The 23,398-nt window shown below is 41.0% G+C and overlaps 1 protein-coding gene and 1 pseudogene across 4 annotated transcripts; both read right to left on the bottom strand.

The window, feature by feature from the left end:
• Positions 1 to 376: 376 nt before the first annotated feature.
• Positions 377 to 1,595, bottom strand: LOC132111216 (BAG family molecular chaperone regulator 2-like; annotated as a pseudogene).
• A 760-nt stretch (positions 1,596 to 2,355) lies between these two features.
• Positions 2,356 to 22,947, bottom strand: LOC132110990 (E3 SUMO-protein ligase ZNF451-like). 4 transcript variants are annotated; one of them, XM_059518148.1, is made up of 14 exons: positions 22,655 to 22,855; positions 22,470 to 22,560; positions 22,254 to 22,337; positions 12,161 to 12,274; positions 11,022 to 11,133; positions 10,792 to 10,939; positions 10,586 to 10,712; positions 7,238 to 7,397; positions 6,934 to 7,081; positions 5,253 to 6,709; positions 3,201 to 3,281; positions 2,985 to 3,062; positions 2,831 to 2,862; positions 2,356 to 2,515 (listed from the first exon to the last, which is right to left on the bottom strand). In XM_059518148.1, exons 2-13 carry the CDS (start codon positions 22,524 to 22,526, stop codon positions 2,849 to 2,851), a joined length of 2,580 nt encoding a protein of 859 aa, XP_059374131.1. In that variant the 5' UTR covers positions 22,527 to 22,560; positions 22,655 to 22,855; the 3' UTR covers positions 2,356 to 2,515; positions 2,831 to 2,848. The 4 variants fall into 4 exon arrangements, with proteins under 4 accessions (XP_059374131.1, XP_059374129.1, XP_059374128.1 ...); XM_059518146.1 differs by lacking the exons at positions 2,831 to 2,862; positions 22,655 to 22,855 and adding an exon at positions 22,880 to 22,947; XM_059518145.1 differs by lacking the exon at positions 2,831 to 2,862.
• Positions 22,948 to 23,398: the final 451 nt, after the last annotated feature.

Raw genomic sequence — 23,398 nt, 5'->3', positions numbered from 1 at the left:
AACAACTGAAATTCCCAGCAAGCTGAGAGCCAAACCTCATTAGATTGTACAGAGCAAGAGAGAAAACCATGTGCTGCTGCTCTGAAAATAATCACAAGCCAGTCAAATCATATTCACGGGGCTTCCAGCGCGAATGTCAGTCGATACCAACAGAATTACAGTGATTTTGCATTGCTTCATATTAGTTAATAAAAGAAACTTTAGAGTTCTATCAGTTTAGCTTTTTTCTCTAAGTGAAAAACACAGAAGTAAAATAAATATGCATAAGACCAAGATGTCATCATTGGTTATAAAACCTCCGACCTATGTGTTAGGAGAGTGTGTGTGTGTGTGTGTTGTCCTGAAGGCTATCAAAGGCACGTGTGGCACTCATCCTCTATTTGCCATTGGCGAGACTGGAATGATCTGGTTTCTGGGTATCCATCATCTGAATGGTTTTCTCTGCGTGGTCTATGTTCCTGATGAGGGTTTCGAGGCGCCTCTTGATCTTCTTCTGGTCCTCCAGGGCGCAGCTGATCACGACGCTCTGAAACCTCTGATCCAGAGGCACAGGGGGCGCATCGGTCACACACGCCGCGTGAAGGGCCTGCAGACGCTTTCTGGCCCCCTCCGTGTCCTCCAGCACCTTCCCAGCGATCTCATCCATGATAGCCGTGGCTTTCTTCAAGGCCTCTTCCTGCTGCTCGTTTCGGATCATATCCACAGAAATGCTCACCGTTAACATCCTGTCCAGGAGCCTTGAGGCGGTCAGAGAGAGCTCTTCCCTTTCCCCTGAAACAAAAGTGGAAATGTTGATCTGTTGTCCATCAGAGGCCACAAGCGATGGTCACGCAGCACAGAGGACGTACCGTCACAAACGCTCCTCATCTCCGGACTGTTTCTCGATCAAACTCTCTCTCTCCTGCTCCATAGCAGTGGCTTCCTCACGAAGAGCCTCCACCCTGAGAGAGATGGACGGAGATGATTTCATTCCAGACACAACCCTGAAAACTCACTCACAGAAACACAGCCAGTGAAAAACACCCAGCAACCAAAGGTAACATGCAGATTAGCCACTGTTTTGGTCATGATTTACAATTTAACACAGGTCAAAATCCACCTTCCAACCTAGTCTTGGTTATTGCATATTCTTGCCCCTCAATTCTGAATTTTTAGTTTGGAGGATATAATTAATTAGAATTATTATTCTTTAAGAGATATTTGTAATCAACAACATACAAAACCACTTCTAAAACAATGTTTATTTATAATTCTTATAGACGTAAGTTACATGTGAACAATCCTATTTGAAAATGTCATATTCACAGTTTACACACAGATATGTTTGTATGATGAAAACTTATAGTCTCCTGAAATCTTCAGATATTGATCCACACTAATGTTCAGTCGCGGCGATGATGCATTCACTTTGATCAAGTCAACTTGATGGATCTTTCTGGATTTAGTGTGTACCGATCTGACGGTCAAAATCTCACCTGGTCTCGATCTGATCCAGACTCCAGTAATCGTCCGGACCGGTCCGCCATTGAAATCGTTCGGCTGAATTTGACATTTGATGCATCGCTCATTTTGGCGTTAATTTTCGCTTGTGCCATTATAGCTGTTGCTGGTCGCGTTAATGAGTAATTTCACTGGTGCAGTGACCTACAGGACGAACCGGAGCAGACAATCCGTGCAGCATAGCGATGCTCGGTCCGTCAGTGAATCGTTCACTTTGAATGATTCAGTCGAATCGATTCGCACAGCGTTTTTAAATCACCGAACAGTGTGCGAGACTGTAAAGTGGGCTCTAAACACTCAACACAATCTTTTTCCAAGCATGCGAGACATTTATCTGGCACAAAACATAGCCAATGCTGTAGTTACACAGTGTCAGTGTCAATGACACGCTTTTACACACGTAGCAGGCTAAACATTAGTTTGTAATTTAAAGTGATTTTTAAAAATAGTGATAGTAGTATACAACGGTATATGATTAAATGTCATTATTAAATTTACTTAATATCATGCAACTCGTCTTGACCACATCGCATGACCCACCCAAAAGATTCAGTGAATGGAACCTGTTCGCTGAAATGAATCGTCCAAAAGAGCCGATTCGCTTAAATGAATCGGACTTCTCATCGCTATCGACCAAGTTCTAGCAGTTTCCAGCGGTCTTGAGTGTCATCTACAAATATGGGCTGGGTCTTTCCTTGGTAATACACTCATTCAGACAAGAGTGGAGGAGTTCGCCTCGGACATTCAAACAAAGGAAGGGGGGATTCATTTCTAGGGTCAAGATGACATCACAGAAAAGACAAAAACCACCAGAACACAGTGAGATCTCTCAGACAGGGACAGGCAAGATATGGCTTAATAATTAATCATTTCCTTTATTTAAACTTAAGAAAAACGGAAAGAAAAGAAATACATGCTTAATCAGTACAGTGCATGAACAACATGGGAAAACACTCGGATAATGTCTTCCCTTTTCAAAATTCCTGTAAGCTTCTTTTCAAGGCTTCTTCCATCTCTGCAAAATGAGAATGCAAATATTTGTAAAAAATAAAAAGGCTATTTTTTTTTTTTTAAACAAACCTCATTAATATGAATGTTAAGATAAAAACAAATGAAAATGTTGTATGATTTGTGGGTCTTTCACCAGTGATTACTCAAACTAACATGATGCTTCAGTGTCAACATTCAACATCTGCACAGTTACACCCAAACCATAAAACAAGAAACAGACAAAACACCGCACCATACGTGTGCTCATGAATTCTGCCCCAAATCCCATCTATTACAAGAAATATCACACTGGGCCAAAGCCCAAGAAAATGAAACATACCCACAATGAAAATACTGTTCATGCATGTAAAGCTGGCAAAATAAACATCGCATTAATGAATGAACAGCATACGCTCAATGAGCTCTGACACGGTTCAGAAATATACGATTTTTGGTAGCATTACTACATAAATATGTCGAGTTTAAATTATTACCAATATCCAGCTCTTTGGATTTCTTGGCCTCCTCTGCACTCAGAGCCAAAGCCAGTTTCAAGTCCTGATCAAATGCACCTACGGAGAAATAATGTTACTTTTCCATGTACTTTGTTGATTTGCTGAATCACAGTACTCAGTTACAACACAACATCCCAACGGACTAAAGTACCACTTCTAAACAAAATAAATAAGCAGTGGAAAGAGTAAACCTACCATCACCACCTTGTGAAACGGTCACCTCTTTTTCAAGAATACTTGAGGTAATGGCATTCTTTACATCTTGAAACTCATCGACTGAAAAAACAAAATCAGAATATATATATATATATATATATATATATATATATATATATATATATATATATATATATATATATATATATATATATATATATATATATATATATATATATATATACATACATACATACATACACACACACAGATGTTTGGTTTTGTGAAAAGTGTGTTCAACCCATAGGTGTAATGATTTTTATACTGTACAAACTGTATATTCTATGGCCCTACACCAACCCTAACAGGAAACTTTGTGCATTTTTACTTTCTCAAAAAAACTCATTCTGTATGATTTATAAGCGTTTTGAAAAATGGGGACATGGGTTATGTCCTCATAAGTCACCCTCTCCTTGTAATACCTGTGTCATACACATGTCATTATACAGAGTTGTGTCCTGATATGATACAAAACAAGAGCAAACACACACACACACACACACAGTGGGTACGGAAAATATTCAGACCCCCTTACATTTTTCACCCTTTGTTATATAGCAGCCATTTGCTAAAATCATTTAATATATTTTTTTATATATTTATATATTTTTTCCTCATTTATACTGATTGGACTTGATTAGGAAAGCCACACACCTGTCTGTATAAGACCTTGCAGCTCACAGTGCATGTCAGAGCAAATGAGAATCATGAGGTCAAAGGAACTGCCTGAAGAGCTCAGAGACAGAATTGTGGCAAGGCACAGATCTGGCCAAGGTTACAAAAAAAATTCTGCTGCACTTAGGCTTCGTAAGAGCACAGTGGCCTCCATAATCCTTGAATGAAGACTTTTGGGACGACCAGAACTCTTCCTAGAGCTGGTCGTTCGGCCAAACTGAGCTATCGGGGGAGAAGAGCCTTGGTGAGAGAGGTAAAGAAGAACCCAAAGATCACTGTGGCTGAGCTCCAGAGATGCAGTCGGGAGGTGGGAGAGCGTTGTAGAAAATCAAGCATCACTGCAGCCCTCCACCAGTCAGGGCTTTATGGCAGAGTGGCCCGACAGAAGCCTCTCCTCAGTGCAAGACACATTAAAGCCCCCATGGAGTTTGCCAATAAACACCTGAAGGATTCTCTGGTCTGATGAGACCAAGATAGAACTTTTTGGCCTTAATTCTAAGCGGTATGTGTGGAGAAAACCAGGCACTGCTCATCACCTGTCCAGTACAGTCCCAACAGTGAAGCATGGTGGTGACAGCATCATGCTGTGGGGGTATTTTTCAGCTGCAGGGACAGGACGACTGGTTGCAATCGAGGAAGAGATGAATGATGCCAAATACAGGGATATCCTGTGTGCTGAGGACCTCAGACTAGGACGAAGGTTCACCTCCCAACAAGACAATGACCCTAAGAACACAGCTAAAATAATGAAGGAGTGGCTTCACAGCAACTCTGTGACTGTTCTTGTATGGCCCAGCCAGAGCCCTGACTTAAACCCAATTGAGCGTCTCAGGAGAGACCTGAAAATGGCTGTCCACCAACGTTTACCATCCACCTGACAGAACTGGAGAGGATCCCCAAATCCAGGTGTGAAAAACTTGTTGCATCTTTCCCAAAAAGACTCATGGCTGTATTAGATCAAAAGGGTGCTTCTACCAAATACTGAGCAAATGGTCTGAATACTTGATGTGATGTGCTGTGTGTACATCAAGGTAAAAAAATTTACTTAAATGATTTGAGAAAATGGCTGCAATATTAAGGAGTAAAAAATTTAAGGGGGTCTGAATACTTTCTGTACCCACTGTGTGTGTCTGTGTATATATATATATATATATATATATATATATATATATATATATATATATATATATATAAAATCATGATAAACATGATGTTATACAGACTGGTGGAGTACATTTTGGTTTATTGCTGTAGTTTGAAGTGAGGTTTTGATCTATAATTCAGCTTGAGTCATCATTAAGAGGAAAAACCTGCCAGTAACTCGATATCAATCCAGATACTAAATGGATACCTTACCATTACTCTGAGGGAAGATCTCCTTGGCATTTATTATGCTGGAGGAGGTGCCCGGTTTCTCGTCTGCGCCGCTGGCTCGTGAAGAAGCACAAGGCTCTGACTGGCAGTGATGCTTGTGGTAATGTGAATGGAAACTGGGTATATCTTTGTGGCTGTGTGAGCAAACAGTGCACAGAACATCGAAACTCTTCTCATTGCCCTGGGTCTTGTGTGTCAGGAGGATGTGCGTCTTCATCTCGGCATAGGTGGGTGTGTTTTTGTCACACTGGCGACAGCAGTAACTGCATTTATCTTCGGTGGCCAATTGTTTCATGCACTTTGTGAATATAGGTTTCCTTTCCTCCCTGGATTTCTCAGAGCCCATGCAAGGACAAAGTTGCTCAGGGCTTGCAGTCGGACTCTCAGTGGTGTTTTCCATGGCTGCTTGGGAATTATTCGGAGTCTCTTGTAAACAGTAGTAATCTTGGCTGTGCAGACTGTTGTAGTGCTCCTGAAAGTCTTCCTCGGTGTCGTATAGCATGCTATCGCATAGCCCGCAGAAGTAGCGCAGGATTATGTCCCCACCATGCTCATTGGCACAATGGCGCCGCAGGGTTGAGTCTTTGAAAAACTTCTGCGGACAGTGGCCACAGGCAAACCTCTGGAAACTGTGGCTGCTCAAATCTCCGCAGTGTTTCCGCACCGCCGCCTCAGAGTCGAAGAGGTCTTCACACATCCGACAAAGCCAAGACTCGGCTTTGGGAGGCGAGACACTAGAGCACATGTCTGGCCTGGTGATTTCAGTTTGCGCACTGGTGGACGGTTTGGGGGACATACTGGACGAGACGCAGTCGTCTGCTGTGTCTTCTCTTTCCTGGTAGTAGTTGTGCCCTCTGTGGCTTACACCAACATGGGCCATCATGTCTTCCATCCTCGGCATCTCCACTTTGCACTGTCTGCAGTGGAAGAGGAAGTTGGACAAATGAGCACCACCGTGGAACCGGCTCATGTGCAAGCGCGCTATGGACAATTCGCCCATTAGCTTGCCACAGACCGCACATTTGTGAAAGATCTGATTGGCGGCTTGGAGGTGCTTCCTTGCTTGATCCTCCTCTATGAAGCGTAGGCCGCACTCACAGAACCAGGCGAGCTGTGACCATTTTTTGGATTCAAGTTGGGAATCTAAGCTGGCCAGTCTTTTTCTCTTAACTGAAGGCCCATCTGAATCGCTCCCACATGCCGTGGCCTTCTGAGTGCTCTGGATTTCACAGTAGTTGCTGTAGTACAGAAGGGCCCTGTCCATGCTGCTCACCCTCTTCACCTCATGCTTCAGGAGCTCTCCGTGCTCCTCCATCTTATCCAAACTAAAAAAAGGTTTGGGGCATGAGGAGCAATGACCCATGACTGCCATCGTCCTCATGATTTCAGCCTTGCTTTGATCAGCAGTGACAATAGCGCAGCCATTATTGCAGTGCACACTGGGAAACAAAACAAAAGAATTATCCATTTATTATCCTGGGTTATCCATTTGCTTAAGACTTTTCGGGTCTTAAAATAAACTAAGCAACACAAAGAGGGTCTTCACACCATTGGTACTCAGGCTCTAAAATCGAGGGCACCTTTAACACGCAAACACATGCATCATGTCAGATGGACCGAGAAAAATAAAATTCGAATCAGAGAAACGCCAATATAAACTTACTTGAAGTGTGCTCTTGCCTCCATATGTGAGGTGAGCACCTTAGAGCAGGCTGTGCATTTGACTGTGAAGTCAACGTCCTTACAGAGAGCGATTAAACGGTTCTTTGCATACCGTGGAACTGGTATAGGCAAGCATAATGGTTTCATCTCTGAAAATCAAAATATTACATTAGTAAAATGTTAAAGAAAAGGAAACAAAACAGGAATCGTTCAGAGATCCAGGATGAAATAATTGTCTCAAAACAGCTGGACATAATGAGCCTGCTGAATGTGTGATTCAGATTTGATTGTTGAAGACCACGCACCACAGAGAGTGATGGATTGAGTGAAGTGTTTCTTTGCAGACATGTGCTCAAGGCATTCTTCCTTGATGTTGAAGAGGAGGTAACAGGCAGGACATGCAAAGCAAACAATCAGCTGATAGCTCTGGGAACGGCTGTGACCATCAGTGTCAGGGAAAGACACCTACAGATGACATCAAACACGAGAGACAACAGCATGGCTTACATGACACTTCTTTTTTTTGTATAATTTCTCTCATAAGACAATGAGGTAAAAACTTATATTTTTATATAGATAGTTTGAGATAGAGTTCAACTTTAGTTTTGGTCTTAAAGTAGTAACTCACCCAAAAATTAAACATTACTCATCCTCAGGCCACCCATGATGAGAAGTAAAAAAAAAAAAAAAGAAATATCTGATACCTTGGCTCAAACAGAGTCAATTGCACAAACACACGAGATTTAAGATTTTTCACAATTTTGAGAAAAATCTATTTTTTCAGACTTGTCTTTGATGATGTGCCTGATTCTCACCAAAAGTGGCTCAGATAATCTTCAGATCATGCTGGCAAAAGATTTCCGATAGACCAAGCCGTTCATGTTAACAAATTTGAGCAAAAATGGACATGAGGCTATTTCTCCGCAGCGCTTTAGCAGATTCTGAACATGAATTGAGGGCACACGAGTAGTGTCATCTACTGGTCAAAAGATAATAAAAAAGAAATATAGCTTATAACGTCTGACCAGTGTGGCCAAAAACCATAAGATTGGTCTCTTTAGATTTGCAAATAACATTTACATTATTAAAGATCATTTTCACTGATGGTCTAGATTTCAATCACTCTGAGAAACTCCCATTAAAATCACTGAAACTGTTAACACTGTGAAATCAATATCTTAATTAAAGATTCGTTCACACATCTGCACTTTGTTGTTTCTGACGAGAGAATTCACCAGAAAGAGGTATTCAGTCAGTGAGTGAGTGAAGGAAGCACCGGCATTTTAGTGATGACTCATCTGAACGCCTCTGATTGGCCAATGCTTTAATAAGCTCAAAAGAATCATGTGTGATTGGTTATAATGCGCAGCGCTGTATAAACACATCTATTTCTGGCTAAGCGCCAGCAACCAATCACAGATCTGAATTTAGCAGCTGATAATATGACTCGCTGAACGTACTTGGACCAGTGTGATTGTATTAAAATTAATAAAATCTTAATCGGCTATTTTTTGTCTTTTGGAAGCTGCATTCAACTTGACTCCCCTCTGTTATAAGCCACACACGTACAACAAACTAATGTCACAGTGGTATCGTGTACTGTAATCGAATGTAGCCCAAGTTATTACCTGTTAAACAGTAGACAGCACACGCGGTGTTCATCTAATAAGGATCTCCATCGCAAGCGAATAATAGCCTTTGCAGATTTGCTTTCAATTCAGTGCAGTTCCAGACACGTTTTCAACGCTGCTGATGTTAAACTTTACAACTCCGAGTGAACCACTTCAGACGCTCAGCGCGTGCGGCAGGGAACTGAACGACTCATTCAAACTGATTCATGAACCAATTCACTCGTTTGCCAATTGGTTTGATCAAGCCTTTGAACAGAATTGACTCAAAAGAATGAATCATTCACGAATGGGCATCGCTCATTGTCCAGAGTAGACGCCGCGTTTGGAATAAACTGAAGCATTTATAACATTTATTGCATAAAAATAAAGTAACGAGAGGAGCGTCGCCCATAGTAACGAAGTAAAAGTACAGATTTTTCCACAAAAATTTACTTAAGTAAGAGTATAAAGTACCCATCTTTAAATATACTCCAAAAAGTATTAGTTACCCCAAAAAATTACTCAAGTAAATGTAAGTCGTTACTACCCACCTCTGGGAACACTCCACCCTTTTCGAAAATATGCTAATTTTCCAACTCCTCTAGAGTTAATCAGTTGAGTTTTACCGTTTTTGTATCCATTCAGCCGATCTCTGGCTGTCTCTTAGCTGCAGCTTAGCATCGATCATTGAATCTGATTCGACCGTTAGCGTCTCGCTCAAAAATGACCAAAGAGTTTCAATATTTTTCTTATTTATACTTGACTCTTCTTTAGTTACATTGTATACCAAGACCGATGGAAAATTAAAAGTTGACATTTTCTAGGTTTCGAGCACAGCCTTTTTGGTCCGATGCTACCGATGCGAAGCCACCACAGCGACTGCTTTTTTCACCGCTAGTTCTTTGCAGCTACATTTTAGAATGGTTTTTGCTTGTAAATGGTGCTTGATCTGTGCAAATTTCTCTCCTGATGAGTAGATGAGATTGGCATTGAAAGACTGGGGGTGCAATGCACTAAAGTTTTTTTTTTTTTTTTTTTTCGGAAGTGCACCCTTGTGACCATTGTGTGCTCTACACCCATATATTAAGCAAAATCATTTCTGACAGCTAACAATTTTAGTACTGATAAATTATCGAACTGATTACAATAATGTTTAAAATAAAAATTTAATTGACATCAAAGAAAAATCATACGATTTGACAACTAATTTAAACAATTTCTGCATTATGAGAATTATGATGCATCATCATAGCGGACAAATTATGCATGGCGCACGCAGTTAAAACAGCTTTGCCATTTATGTGCTCTTATAGTATCATTTCAAAAAAATGTATGAAAAAAAGAAAATGATCAGGGGCACAAGGCAGGAAGCGACACAAAGAAAAGGAGCAAAAAATATGAAGAAAGAAACTCATCTATTTCGGATGACCTAAGGGTGAGTACATTTTCAGCAAATTTTCATTTTTTGGGGGACCTACTCCAATTTGAGTGCCAATGCCTTCAGACTTAGATGTTTTCAAGTATGACAACAACTGGCCCGTTTATCTGTAAGGGCCTGAGAGGGCATTAAAACAGGTGCACTGCTGCAACACTGCCCTTTCCTCATCTCACTAGCACAAAACACTGCTCTGTACTACTCAAACTGCTTCAAAACGCAGGTAAACAAATGCATATTAGCTCTCAGCATTAACATTTCTATGAATAATGCTCTCACTCATGGGTGATATTTAACTTGTAGAGCTTCAATGATAAGTGCATTAAATTACACAAACAATGCAAATGGGTTTTTGTTAAACATTGCATCTGGGTTTGACTTGTGAATAAACTATCCATACAGAATGTCAGGTTTCAGAAATCACAGAACAAAATGAAACCGTTATATTACCATCATTAAATAAATGTGTTCATTTTTTTAAACTATTTAACATTTAATAAAAAATGCATTAATATGTTTACTTTGAAAAATGCAGTGGGGGGGGGGGGGTATTACTTTATACATCAATAATCATAAAGATGAAAAAAAAATGTATTGAAAATTAAAACCTTAGACTCCACGTGGTCCTTCCACGCACACTTGGAGTGAAAGTAGCACCCACAGGCCACACAGGCATAGAAAGCAGCAGGGCTGCCTCTCAGCGTAATCGTGGGATCACAGGGTGAATGATCAAACCTAGCAATAAAAACTTAAAGTGGGTCAAACAGACCTCAACTGCTCCCCCTAAAAATCAGAGCAATTTCTGAACTTGTACCTTTTAAGATGACCCTCGAGCAGAGGAACATTGTCATAGACTCTGGTGCAGTTGATGACCGGGCAGGTCTGAGGGGAACATTTGGCTGCAGCGGGAGCCGATCTGCGCCTCCACAGCGAGCTGGAGTTAACCGTGCCTGGCTGTAACCCTGAGCAATCCAGAGAACGTGAGCAGGAGAACCAAACACACTCTACTACTGGAAATAATGAAGTTAGACGAACATTACAGACCTGGCATCTTCAGCCAAATATCCACACAGCGCTTGGCATCACTGCTGCCACTATTACCATGGCTGACCGACAGCTCACGTCGCCCATGTGCTTGCTGCGAAATTATTTTCTCCTACGATACAAAAATCACAAAATACAGTTGTTATCCATGTCAATGATTCTAAACATGCACTGCAAGTCACCTTCATTTCTATAGCGCTTTAGACACTACACACAGTTTCAAAGAAGCAAATGATTCACTTCTGCTGTAAAGCAGCTCTACAAACACAAAAGTTAACTTTATACAAAAAGTACACATTTATTTTTCCAATTCATTTTCTAAATCAGCGCTTAAAAGAACAGCTCAAAAATGTGAATTTGCTGAACATTTACTCACAATCTAAGTTGTTAGTAATAGATTTGGGAATGGGAACAGATTTGGAGAAATGTAGCATTACATCACTTGCTCACCAATGGATGCTCTGCCGTGAATGGGTGCCGTCAGAATAAGAGTCCTAACAGCTGATAAAAACATCACGATTATCCACCAGTAATCCACAGCACTCCAGTCCATCAGTTAATGTGTTGTGAAGCCAAAAGCTGCATGTTTGTAAGAAACAAATCCATCATTGAGATGTTTTTAACATCAAACCGTTGCTTCCGGCTAAACTATGAGCCCATAATCCAGAATTATGCTTTCTCCAGTTAAAAAAAGTGTTCTGGTCTGAATCAGGAGTGAAATCTGCACAGATCAAGCACTGTTTACAAGCCAAAACAGTGCAAAATAGTTGGGTGTTGTGAATTTTTATATGAGAGGACAAGAAGGCATAGACTTTTTCACTGGAGGAAGAGTTATTATGGATACTGGCCAGAAGCGACGGATTAAAGTTAAAACATCCAAATGATGGATTAGTTTTTTCCTCAACACATTAACTGATGGACTGGAGTGGTGTGGATTACTTGTGATGTTTTTATCAGCTGTTTGGACACATTTTGATGGCACCCATCTTTGGTGATCAAGTGATGCAATGCTACATTACTCCAAATGTGTTCAAACTAATTTTCACTCATTCTTGGGTGAACAGTTCCTTTAATCTTCAGTGATGCTACATGCACCTATGCATTTTTTTTACTTCTATAAGGATTGAGAAAAGTCCAACCTTAAAAGCTTTGCACTTTTCACGTCTCTCCAGTTTTTCCACAGCAACTTGCCGTGCCAATCTGTCCAGCGTGGACATAGCATGAGCCCTCTGCTTGTCCACCTGCTCCTCAACCTGAGCACATCAGGGACAAAACAAGAGCATTTAAACACAAAAACTTGATGCCATTTATGCATGCAAAAACAAATAAATAATATAGCTGCAAGCAGCAATTACGGGGTTCAAGCACATTAAGGCCTCTGAGGTGGTCTCGGCCAACCTGGATGTACGGCTGACAGTTAAACGCATCCAAAATGGAGAACAGGCTAACAGACAGACACACACACTGAAATGAAGTCATTAAACTAGTATATCAATACTCTATAAGCATATTCACACACAGACACAAACATACACAGACATACATACTCACATACAAAGACATATATGCACACATATTTTGTTGCAGATATAGATAATTTAATTAAGTCATAGGTGACACAAAACAATTGCAAGTCTTCTTTTTAAGAGTTTAGATGTCATTTTCAGGTTTCACTGTAATCATAATGTGGTAAAAGTGTCAAATCTGATATGTCTGTATGAATAAAATGAAAAACTTTGCCTCAATGAGAATTAAAATGTTGTAACAGTGGGTTTTATAATGTTTTGGCATGAATCTATGAAACCTTTGAACAATACTGTTTAAGTTTGTTAAATGAGCCCATTAGTGGTCTTCCACTGCCATCTATTGGTTATAAATGGCAATTTTTTAAACATCACTGTGTTAAACCTTTTTAACTCAAGTGTTTTTTTTTTGTCCAATCTCTCTTAAATTTTGCATGCTTGTTTAGAATGCAATTATGCATTATTTTACACAGTTGTGATAATTTGTGGGCTTTCTGTTTGTATTAATAGGCCTTTGTGTACATTATGTAAAGAACATATTATAAAATTACCAGTTTTTTAGACCTTTTCTGCTGTTATAGCGCCACCTATGGTCCGATCTCCATGAAACTTTGCATGCTTGTTCAGAGTAATCTGACACGTTTTCACCAAGTTTCGTAAAGTTTTGAGTTTTCGTTTAGGTTTTATAGGTTTTTGGGTATATTGGCCACGCCCCTTTTCTAAATTAACATGTTATAGCTAACAAAAGTACAAAATTAAATATTTTTTTGATAATTATTGATCTAGAGAGTTCAGAGAATGGTTCTGTAGTGGTTTGATCGAGATTAAGCAAAAAAACCTAGGACTAGTTCGCAAAAGTAAGTTTTAAACTTATTTGTGAAAATTTAATGAATGATTTGATTGACAGCATTAGTCCAAGAGGCAAAGTTGTTCAGAATGAGGAGATCTATCATATGATATGAATATCTAGTGTTTGGGTGAATATATGAGCATTTTCAACCAATTTGAAGCCATTTACCATAAAGCGCCACCTATGGTCCGATCTCCATGAAACTTTGCATGCTTGTTAAGAGTCATCTGCTTCATGTTTTCACCAAGTTTCGTAAAGTTTTGAGTTTTTGTTTAGGTTTCATAGACTTTGTAGTATATTTGGCCACGCCCCTTTTAAAAATGACCCAGTTATACCTAACCAAAGGACAAAATTCAACATTTTGTTGATAATTATTGATCTAGAGAGTCCAGAGAATATTACTGCAGTAGTTTGGTCCTGATTGGGCAAAAAACCTAGTACTAGTTCGCAAAAGTAGGTTTTTAACATATTTGTGAATAATTAATGAATGATTTGATTGACAGCAATGGTTCTTGAGGCAAAGTTGTGCATTATGAGGAGATCAATCAAATGATATGCATATTTTATGAATCTGTGTAGCACCACGTGATTATGGAGCCAAAAAAACTCATTAGCGCCAACTAGTGGCCAATTTCTTTCAAAATTCTTACAGACCTCTAGGGCCATGAGTCGAACATGCCCATCGAGTTTCGTTCCGATTGGCCTCTGTTAACCGTGTCTAAAAGGTGCTCAAAGTTCATTGGCCGATGGCGGCCAAGCTTTTTGAGATACGCCAATGTCCTTACAGATACACATGGCACCTTGGACCAAGACACTGCATACCAATTTTCAAGTCAATCGGACTAACGGTCAGGTGGTTATAGCCTGTTTTAGGCTTTTTTCATGTTATAGCGTCACCATGTGGCCAATCGCCGCGGTTTTTTTTACTGTGACCCCAGACTGAACTCATATACATGTGTACCCAGTTTGGTGAAGATATCTCATTGACTTCTGGAGTTATAGCCATTTTAGTAAAATAGGCTCCTCCCACAATGTTAATTTTGCGCCCCCTAGCGACCGTGAATGGAAATGTAAACTTTTTTTCGATAATTATTGATGTTCAGACTCCATAGAACATTTCTGCACTGGTTTGGTTCCGATCGCGCAAAAAACCACGGACTAGTTCGCAAAAGTAGGTTTTAAACAAAATTCAAAATGGCGGAAAAATTTGCATACCAGAAATGAAATCGGAGATATACATTTTGATCTTCAGGTGTCCAGCTTTCCATTGATATAAGACTCTTGAGCCTAAATAGCAGTCAGTCCCTACTTGCATCCACATGTACTCCTTGCAGACATCAGTCACACAACAAGGTGTTTCTATCAGGTGTGTTTGGGGGGTGGGGCGCTAATGGAGCACAGTAACTAAAGGGGAGGAGCAGGAGAGTTTTTTGTTGTTTCTGACACCCCTTCTTCCCGTTTGTCCTTCTCATCTGCCTCCCAATAAACACTTCAGTATCAGAAAGGCGTCTGTAAGAACGGTGTACTATAAGCAGTGTTGGGGGTAACGACTTACAAAGTAACGGATTACAGTAACGATATTACTGTTTTGGGTAACTAACGAAGTAAAGAATTACACTAATAATATTGGTAACTACGCTACTTTACTACAGTCGTGGCCAAAAGTTTTGAGAATTACATAAATATTAGTTTTCAAAAAGTTTGCTGCTAAACTGCTTTTAGATCTTTGTTTCAGTTGTTTCTGTGATGTACTGAAATATAATTACAAGCACTTCATACGTTTCGAAGGCTTTTACCGACAATTACATGACATTTATGCAAAGAGTCAGTATTTGCAGTGTTGGCCCTTCTTTTTCAGGACCTCTGCAATTCGACTGGGCATGCTCTCAATCAACTTCTGGCCCAAATCCTGACTGATAGCAACCCATTCTTTCATAATCACTTCTTGGAGTTTGTCAGAATTAGTGGGTTTTTGTTTGTCCACCCGCCTCTTGAGGATTGACCACAAGTTCTCAATGGGATTAAGATCTGGGGAGTTTCCAGGCCATGGACCCAAAATTTCAACATTCTGGTCCCTGAGCCACTTAGTTATCACTTTTGCCTTATGGCACGGTGCTCCATCGTGCTGGAAAATGCATTGTTCTTCACCAAACTGTTGTTGTATTGTTGGAAGAAGTTGCTGTTGGAGGGTGTTTTGGTACCATTCTTTATTCATGGCTGTGTTTTTGGGCAGAATTGTGAGTGAGCCCACTCCCTTGGATGAGAAGCAACCCCACACATGAATGGTGTCAGGATGCTTTACTGTTGGCATGACACAGGACTGATGGTAGCGCTCACCTTTTCTTCTCCGGACAAGCCTTTTTCCAGATGCCCCAAACAATCGGAAAGGGGCTTCATCTGAGAATATGACTTTGCCCCAGTCCTCAGCAGTCCATTCACTATACTTTCTGCAGAAGATCAATCTGTCCCTGATGTTTTTTTTGGAGAGAAGTGGCTTCTTTGCTGCCCTTCTTGACACCAGACCATCTTCCAAAAGTCTTGGCCTCACTGTGCGTGCAGATGCGCTCACACCTGCCTGCTGCCATTCCTGAGCAAGCTCTGCACTGGTGCCACTCCGATCCCGCAGCTGAATCCTCTTTAGGAGACGATCCTGGCGCTTGCTGGACTTTCTTGGACGCCCTGAAGCCTTCTTTACAAGAATTGAACCTCTTTCCTTGAAGTTCTTGATGATCCTATAAATTGTTGATTTAGGTGCAATACTCTGAGTGGCGCCGATACAGGATGGCTGCCTCCGTGACGTGCTCTGCAGTTGTTTTTGTGTTTTTGTTAGTTTGTCCTGTCTTTAGTTATATTCCTGCAATCAGTTTCACCAGGGACGAATTGCTGGATATTCGGCAACACACATCTCCCGATATTTCACCGGTTTTCGACTATTCTGATGTTTTGCTGGACATTCTTGTCGGCGGAGCGGCTGCCCTGATCACACGCTTCAAGAGGACGCGCAGGCGGGGAAAGCGAGCGGGAGCGCTCGTGAGACTCAGAAAACGCGGATTTCGAACGCCGTTGCCTAGCATCCATCTGGCAAATCTCCGCTCTCTACCCAACAAAACGGACGAACTGCTTCTGCTCTCTCGGACAAATAAAGATTTCTCCCACTCTGCTGCTCTGTGTTTCACGGAAACTTGGCTGAATGACACCATACCGGACAGCGCGCTCCATCTGCCGGACTTTCAGCTGTTTAGAGCGGATCGCGACGCAGAATCAACGGGGAAATCGCGCGGCGGCGGGACATGCTTTTATATCAATGAACGGTGGTGTACAGATGTAACTGTGTTAAAGAAGACGTGCTGCTCAAATCTCGAAACGCTCTTCATTAACTGCAAGCCGTTCTATTCGCCGCGGGAGTTTCATTCGTTCATTCTGGTTAGTGTTTACATCCCTCCTCAAGCGCATGTGAGCTCAGCTTTACAGAAACTCGCTGAGCAGATCACAGAGACAGAACAACAACACCCAGACTCTGTTTTAATCATTCTTGGGGACTTTAATAAAGCCAATCTCTCCCGTGAACTGCCAAAATACAGACAGCATGTTACTTGTCCCACAGACAGTAATATATTGGATCACTGTTACACAACAATAAAGGATGCATTTCACTCTGTTCCACGAGCAGCTTTGGGACATTCTGATCACCTTCTGGTTCATCTTATACCGACCTACAGGCAGAAACTAAAATCAGCTAAACCTGTATTAAGGACCGTAAAAAGATGGACTAATGAAGCAGAGCAGGATTTACAATCTTGTTTTGACCTCACTGATTGGAGTGTTTTTGAAGCTGCTGCCACCGATCTGGACGAGCTCACAGAGACTGTAACATCATATATCAGTTTCTGTGAGGATATGTGTATTCCTACCAAGACTCAACTAAATTACAACAATGACAAACCGTGGTTCACTGCAAAACTCAGACAGCTCCGTCAGGCCAAAGAAGATGCTTACGTGAAGGGGGACAATGTCTTGTATAAACAGGCTAAATACACACTGGAAAAGGAGATCAAAGTGGCAAAGAGGAATTATTCAGAAAAAATAAGGACTCAGTTCACTTCGAACGACTCCGCATCAGTGTGGAAAAGCCTAAAGAAGATCACCAATTACAAGACACCACCCCCCAGCACTGTGGAAAATCAACGACTGGCAGACGATCTGAACGAGTTTTACTGCAGGTTTGAAAGAACACCCATCACCTGCCCTGAACACCTCTCCACACAACCGTTCACACCAATAACAACTCCTGCAACCAACCCTGAATGCCTCTCCAAACAAACGTTCACACCATTCACAGCTCCTGCAACCCATCCTGATCACCTCTCCAATCAACCGCTCTCACCATTCACAACTTCTGCAACCAACCCTGAATGCCTCTCCAAACAACTGTTCACACCACTCACAACTCCTGCAACCCACCCTGAACACCTCTCCAATCAAGCGCTCTCACCATTCACACCTCCTGCACCCCCCCTCTCCCCCACACCTGCAATACAGATCAGCGAGGATGCGGTGCGCCAGGTCTTCAGGAAGCAGAAAAGGAAAAAAGCACCAGGCCCAGATTGTGTTACACCAGCCTGTCTGAAATCCTGTGCTGACCAGCTGGCCCCCATCTTCACAAAGATCTTCAACAGATCGCTGGAGCTGTGCGAAGTCCCTTCATGCTTCAAACGCTCCACCATCATCCCCATCCCAAAGAAATCCAAAATTACAGGACTAAATGACTACAGGCCTGTGGCTCTAACGTCTGTAGTCATGAAGTCATTTGAAAAACTGGTGCTGGCCCACCTGAAGGACATCACTGGACCCTTGCTGGATCCTCTTCAGTTTGCCTACAGAGCAAACAGGTCTGTGGACGATGCAGTAAACATCGGACTGCATTATGTTCTGCAACACCTAGACAGACCGGGGACCTATGTGAGGATCCTGTTTGTGGACTTCAGCTCTGCCTTCAACACGATCATCCCAAACCTCCTCCTGCCCAAACTAACTCAGCTCTCCGTGCCCACCTCCGTCTGTCAGTGGATCAACAGCTTCCTGACAGACAGGCAGCAGCTAGTGAGGCTGGGAAAATACACATCCAGCACCCGTACAATCAGCACCGGAGCTCCCCAGGGCTGTGTTCTCTCCCCACTACTCTTCTCCCTGTACACTAATGACTGCACATCTAAGGACCCCTCTGTCAAGCTCCTGAAGTTTGCAGATGACACCACACTCATCGGCCTCATTCAGGACGGTGACGAGTCTGCTTACAGACAGGAGGTTAAAGAGCTGGCTGTCTGGTGCAGTCTCAACAACCTGGAGCTTAACACGCTCAAAACAGTGGAGATGATCGTGGACTTCAGGAGAAACCCCCCTGCACTCCCCCCACTCACCATCATGAACAGCACTGTGACTGCAGTGGAGTCATTCAGGTTCCTGGGCACCACTATCTCTCAGGACCTGAAGTGGGACATTCACATTGACTCCATTGTGAAAAAGGCCCAGCAGAGGTTGTACTTCCTTCGCCAGCTGAGGAAGTTTAACCTGCCACAGGATCTGCTGAAACAGTTCTACTCCACCATCATCGAATCCATCCTCTGCACTTCAGTAACTGTCTGGTTCAGCTCAGCTTCTAAATCGGACCTCAGAAGACTACAGAGGGTAGTCCGGACTGCTGAGCGAATTATCGGTACAACCCTCCCATCTATTCAAGAACTGTACTTATCCAGAGTGAGCAAAAGGGCTGTTAAAATCACTCTGGACCCCTCACATCCAGCACACTCCCTCTTTGAACTGTTGCCATCTGGTCGACGCTACAGAGCACTGAGCACCAGAACGACCAGACACAGGAACAGTTTCTTCCCTCAGGCAATCCATCTTATGAACAGCTGATAATAACTGTGGGACACACTTCACTATTTATATTTATATACACTACACTTTTTATCCAACACACATACTTAGCGTACACGTAAATCTTTTGCACATAATATACATGTACATACATGGAACACACTATACTACTTATATTTATATTTATATACACATACACTTATTTATCCAAACACACATACTTAGCGTACAGTTACAATTTTTCCACATAATATACATGTACATACATAAATGCTCTTTTTAATATACCTGCCATACATTGGCCTAATGGTTAATGGGGAAGTCGTGGCCTAATGGTTAGAGAGTTGGACTCCCAATCGAAAGGTTGTGAGTTCGAGTCCCGGGCCGGCAGGAATTGTGGGTGGGGGGAGTGCATGTACAGTTCTCTCTTCACCTTCAACACCACGACTTAGGTGCCCTTGAGCAAGGCATCGAACCCCCAACTGCTCCCCGGGCGCCGCAGCATAAATGGCTGCCCACTGCTCCGGGTGTGTGCTCACAGTGTGTGTGTGTGTTCACTGCTCTGTGTGTGTGCACTTTGGATGGGTTAAACGCAGAGCAAAAATTCCGAGTATGGGTCACCATACTTGGCTGAATGTCACTTCACTTCACTTGTCAATTTGTATATTGTCAATCCTTACCCACCTACTTGTATTTTTTTGTATTTTTTATTCCTTATTGTGTTTTTTGTTCTGTCGCTGTTATGTTGCACTGCGGAGCTCTGTCACGAAAACAAATTCCTCGTATGTGTGAACATACCTGGGAATAAAGCTCATTCTGATTCTGATTCTGATTCTGATCTTAGTAGCCACAATATCCTTGCCTGTGAAGCCATTTTTATGCAACGCAATGATGGCTGCACGCGTTTCTTTCCAGGTCACCATGGTTAACAATGGAAGAACAATGATTTCAAGCATCACCCTCCTTTTAACATGTCAAGTCTGCCATTCTAACCCAATCAGCCTGACATAATGATCTCCAGCCTTGTGCTCGTCAACATTCTCACCTGAGTTAACAAGACGATTACTGAAATGATCCCAGCAGGTCCTTTAATGACAGCAAGAAATGCAGTGCAAAGGTTTTTTTGGGATTAAGTTAATTTTCATGGCAAAGAAAGACTATGCAATTCATCTGATCACTCCTCATAACATTCTGGAGTATATGCAAATTGCTATTATAAAAACTTAAGCAGCAACTTTTCCAATTTCCAATATTTATGTAATTCTCAAAACTTTTGGCCACGACTGTAGACTATAGGAACGAGCTTTCCTGCGTTACACATGCCGTGTTTGCCTGTGTGTAAAGTTCTGGGCTGGGTTTCCCGATAACGATTTATCTTAGCGCTTAGAGGCGCCATAGTGTACGTGATTACGTCATCGCATTTTGACAACATTGATTCGTCAGAAGAAACCAATGCTTTCATTCCTCTGAGCTAAACAGAAATGATTGGTGACGCTTAGTCCCACCCCCGTGCCCAGATTGGTTCAAACTCTCCCATATTAAACCAATAAGTAGTCTTTTGAACTACTACTTAACATAGCCTACTGCTTTGGAAAATGAACGAAAAAAAAGTGAAAGTAAAGTGTGTCGTGAGTGCATGAATACAACAACACAATAACACATTTGCATGAGAAAACTCTCCGAAAAAGCACAAAAAACACTCGACAGAGTACTTTGACATAAAACAAATCAAAAACAAGGATGAAACTGATATATCTGATAAAGCACTGGGATTTATGTCTTGGGTTGCTAGGCGATGTCCCGGTAAAATCGATTCTGACACAGATTACAGCCAACGGATCGATCATTTATATTATGTATATTATGTAAATCATTATATAATTATACAGTTCATAAAGATAGTTGCACTATTTTTTTTCTGTTGCACTCCGAACATTTCTCACTCATTTTGTGTGTAGTTTGTGAATCATTTGCACTGTTTTTGCACTGTATTGTTGAAGACGATTTGTGCAATAGTTTTTACTATATGCTGCATAGTTTGTGTTTATTGTTCATACTCAGATTGAAAATATATTTCTCAGAAGAAGAATAAAGAATTGCAATTTATATTTAAAAGAAAATCTAAATGAATGTTTTATGCCTTCATTTGATAACCAGAAAAATCTAAATACCATACACAACAGAATTTCTGAGGGGAAAATGTTGTTTTTATGCATTTAAATAATTACACATGCTAAAAAAATAAAACATATGTTGAAGAAAAAACAAAACATTTCATAGGGCCCTAAACATGTAATTTAAACTTTTAATAAATTGCTGTGAAAATGTATAAGTGTTATGAATTAAATTAATTAGACATGCTTTTTGATGAATACAATTAAATGTAACCATTAAAAAGGAGTTGAGAAAAAATAAAACTGATTTTATAGGGCCCTAAAAAAAGTAAAGTAATAAGTAGTGAAGTTACTTAATACTTTTCAAATGCAGTAACTAGTAATCTCATTACAATATACAGAAGTAACTAATTACATTTTTTGAGTAACTACCCCAACACTGACTAAAAAAAAGTACCTGGAAGCCGGTACAGGTACAACTTTTACACAGTGGAAAACCAAACAGAGCCGAGTCGAGGCGAGCCGAGGCGAGCTGGTACTGTGTAGTGGAAAAGCGCCATAAGTTATTCGCTATTAAATGAGCCATGATGCCAAATATCACTTGATCTTTCATAGAGTGTGACACAATCAAAATGCAAATGGAAATTTAAGACCACCACCATTTACATGCCATTTCTGCATTTGGTAGATGCTTTTATCTAAAGCGACTTACAATGCATTTAGGATACACACGCAATCTCTGAGAATTGAACTCATGGTCTTGGAGCTGTTAGGATCACTACAGTTGCCAAAACAGCAGAAAATCACATAAAACTATTACAGGGCTTGAGCTATGATGTTTGTGTAATGGCTGTATGACTGAACTCACGGTGTGTGTGGCAGACATGCCTCCCTCATCCTCTCCATCACTCAGCAGGTCAATGCACTCCAGCACCGGTCTCAGAGAGCCCTCCTGAAACACCAGGCTGAGATCAATCATTCAGTTCTGCTGTATCACACAGACTCACATCCAGTCCTCAAGTGTGAAGACCTAGATGCAAACCACTGGCCTAATAACTCAGATTAGAAATGAAGGCAGACTCACAGACACGAACTCCACCTCGTCCTCCAGCTCGTCCTCAGTGACTGCAGAAGAAGACATCACATCTGTCCTCTATGGAGCTGCACGTCAATCACTGCCGATTAAAACACAGCAAATATTGAAGAATCACATGCAACAACTATCTGCAAGAGCTTTAACCTTTAACTACGATTTAACTGTTATTTTACTTCATTGGATGTGGAGGGTGATCACATTTTACAGGAAATCAAAGGTTATCAATCCTGTAAACAGCTTGAACGTCAACAACTCGTCGACAAGAAAACGAGAGAAAGTCACACTAAACAAACTGAACTGAAAGACGTTCTGCAACGATAACGCTCACAAACAACTCGCAGTCAAGACAAAATCACAAAATCTGATGCTAATTCGAGTAAAAGTTAGCAAACCATTACCAAAACTGAGCACGTAGGAAGCGAGCATCAAATCTAGCATCACAGGAAGTGAGCTCTTCAAAATAAAAGTCTACCCGACCACGTGTCATTATTTTTTACTTTTACTATTATTTAGATACTAAAAATAACGAAACTACTGTGTATTTTTTTTCCTACAAAATATTATAATTATCTAGATTTTAAAAGATCTGGACAAATGATTGAATAACTCATACAGGACTCATTCTTAAATTATTAGTCTATATTGTAGGGCAGGCTATAAGCAATTTTAATAAATAATAAATAAAAAAAAACTGTTATTAATTGTCAGAGCTGGTTAATCTGGATTACGTAATGAGACTTCTTTACTTTTAATGTGATTAAATTACATTTTAAAATATGACAGTTACTTTTTAATTGATTACATGATTACATATTATTAACGCCATATCCATAAATGAATCATAATTTATTTATTCTGCCTAATTCCGCTTTTTCATGTTTTAAATGTACCTTTCTCAAATAACCTACCACTTATAT

This window comes from Carassius carassius, chromosome 30 (genome assembly GCF_963082965.1).
Source record: "Carassius carassius chromosome 30, fCarCar2.1, whole genome shotgun sequence".
Lineage (NCBI taxonomy): Eukaryota > Metazoa > Chordata > Actinopteri > Cypriniformes > Cyprinidae > Carassius > Carassius carassius.
This window is presented reverse-complemented; position numbering and strand designations above follow the sequence as displayed.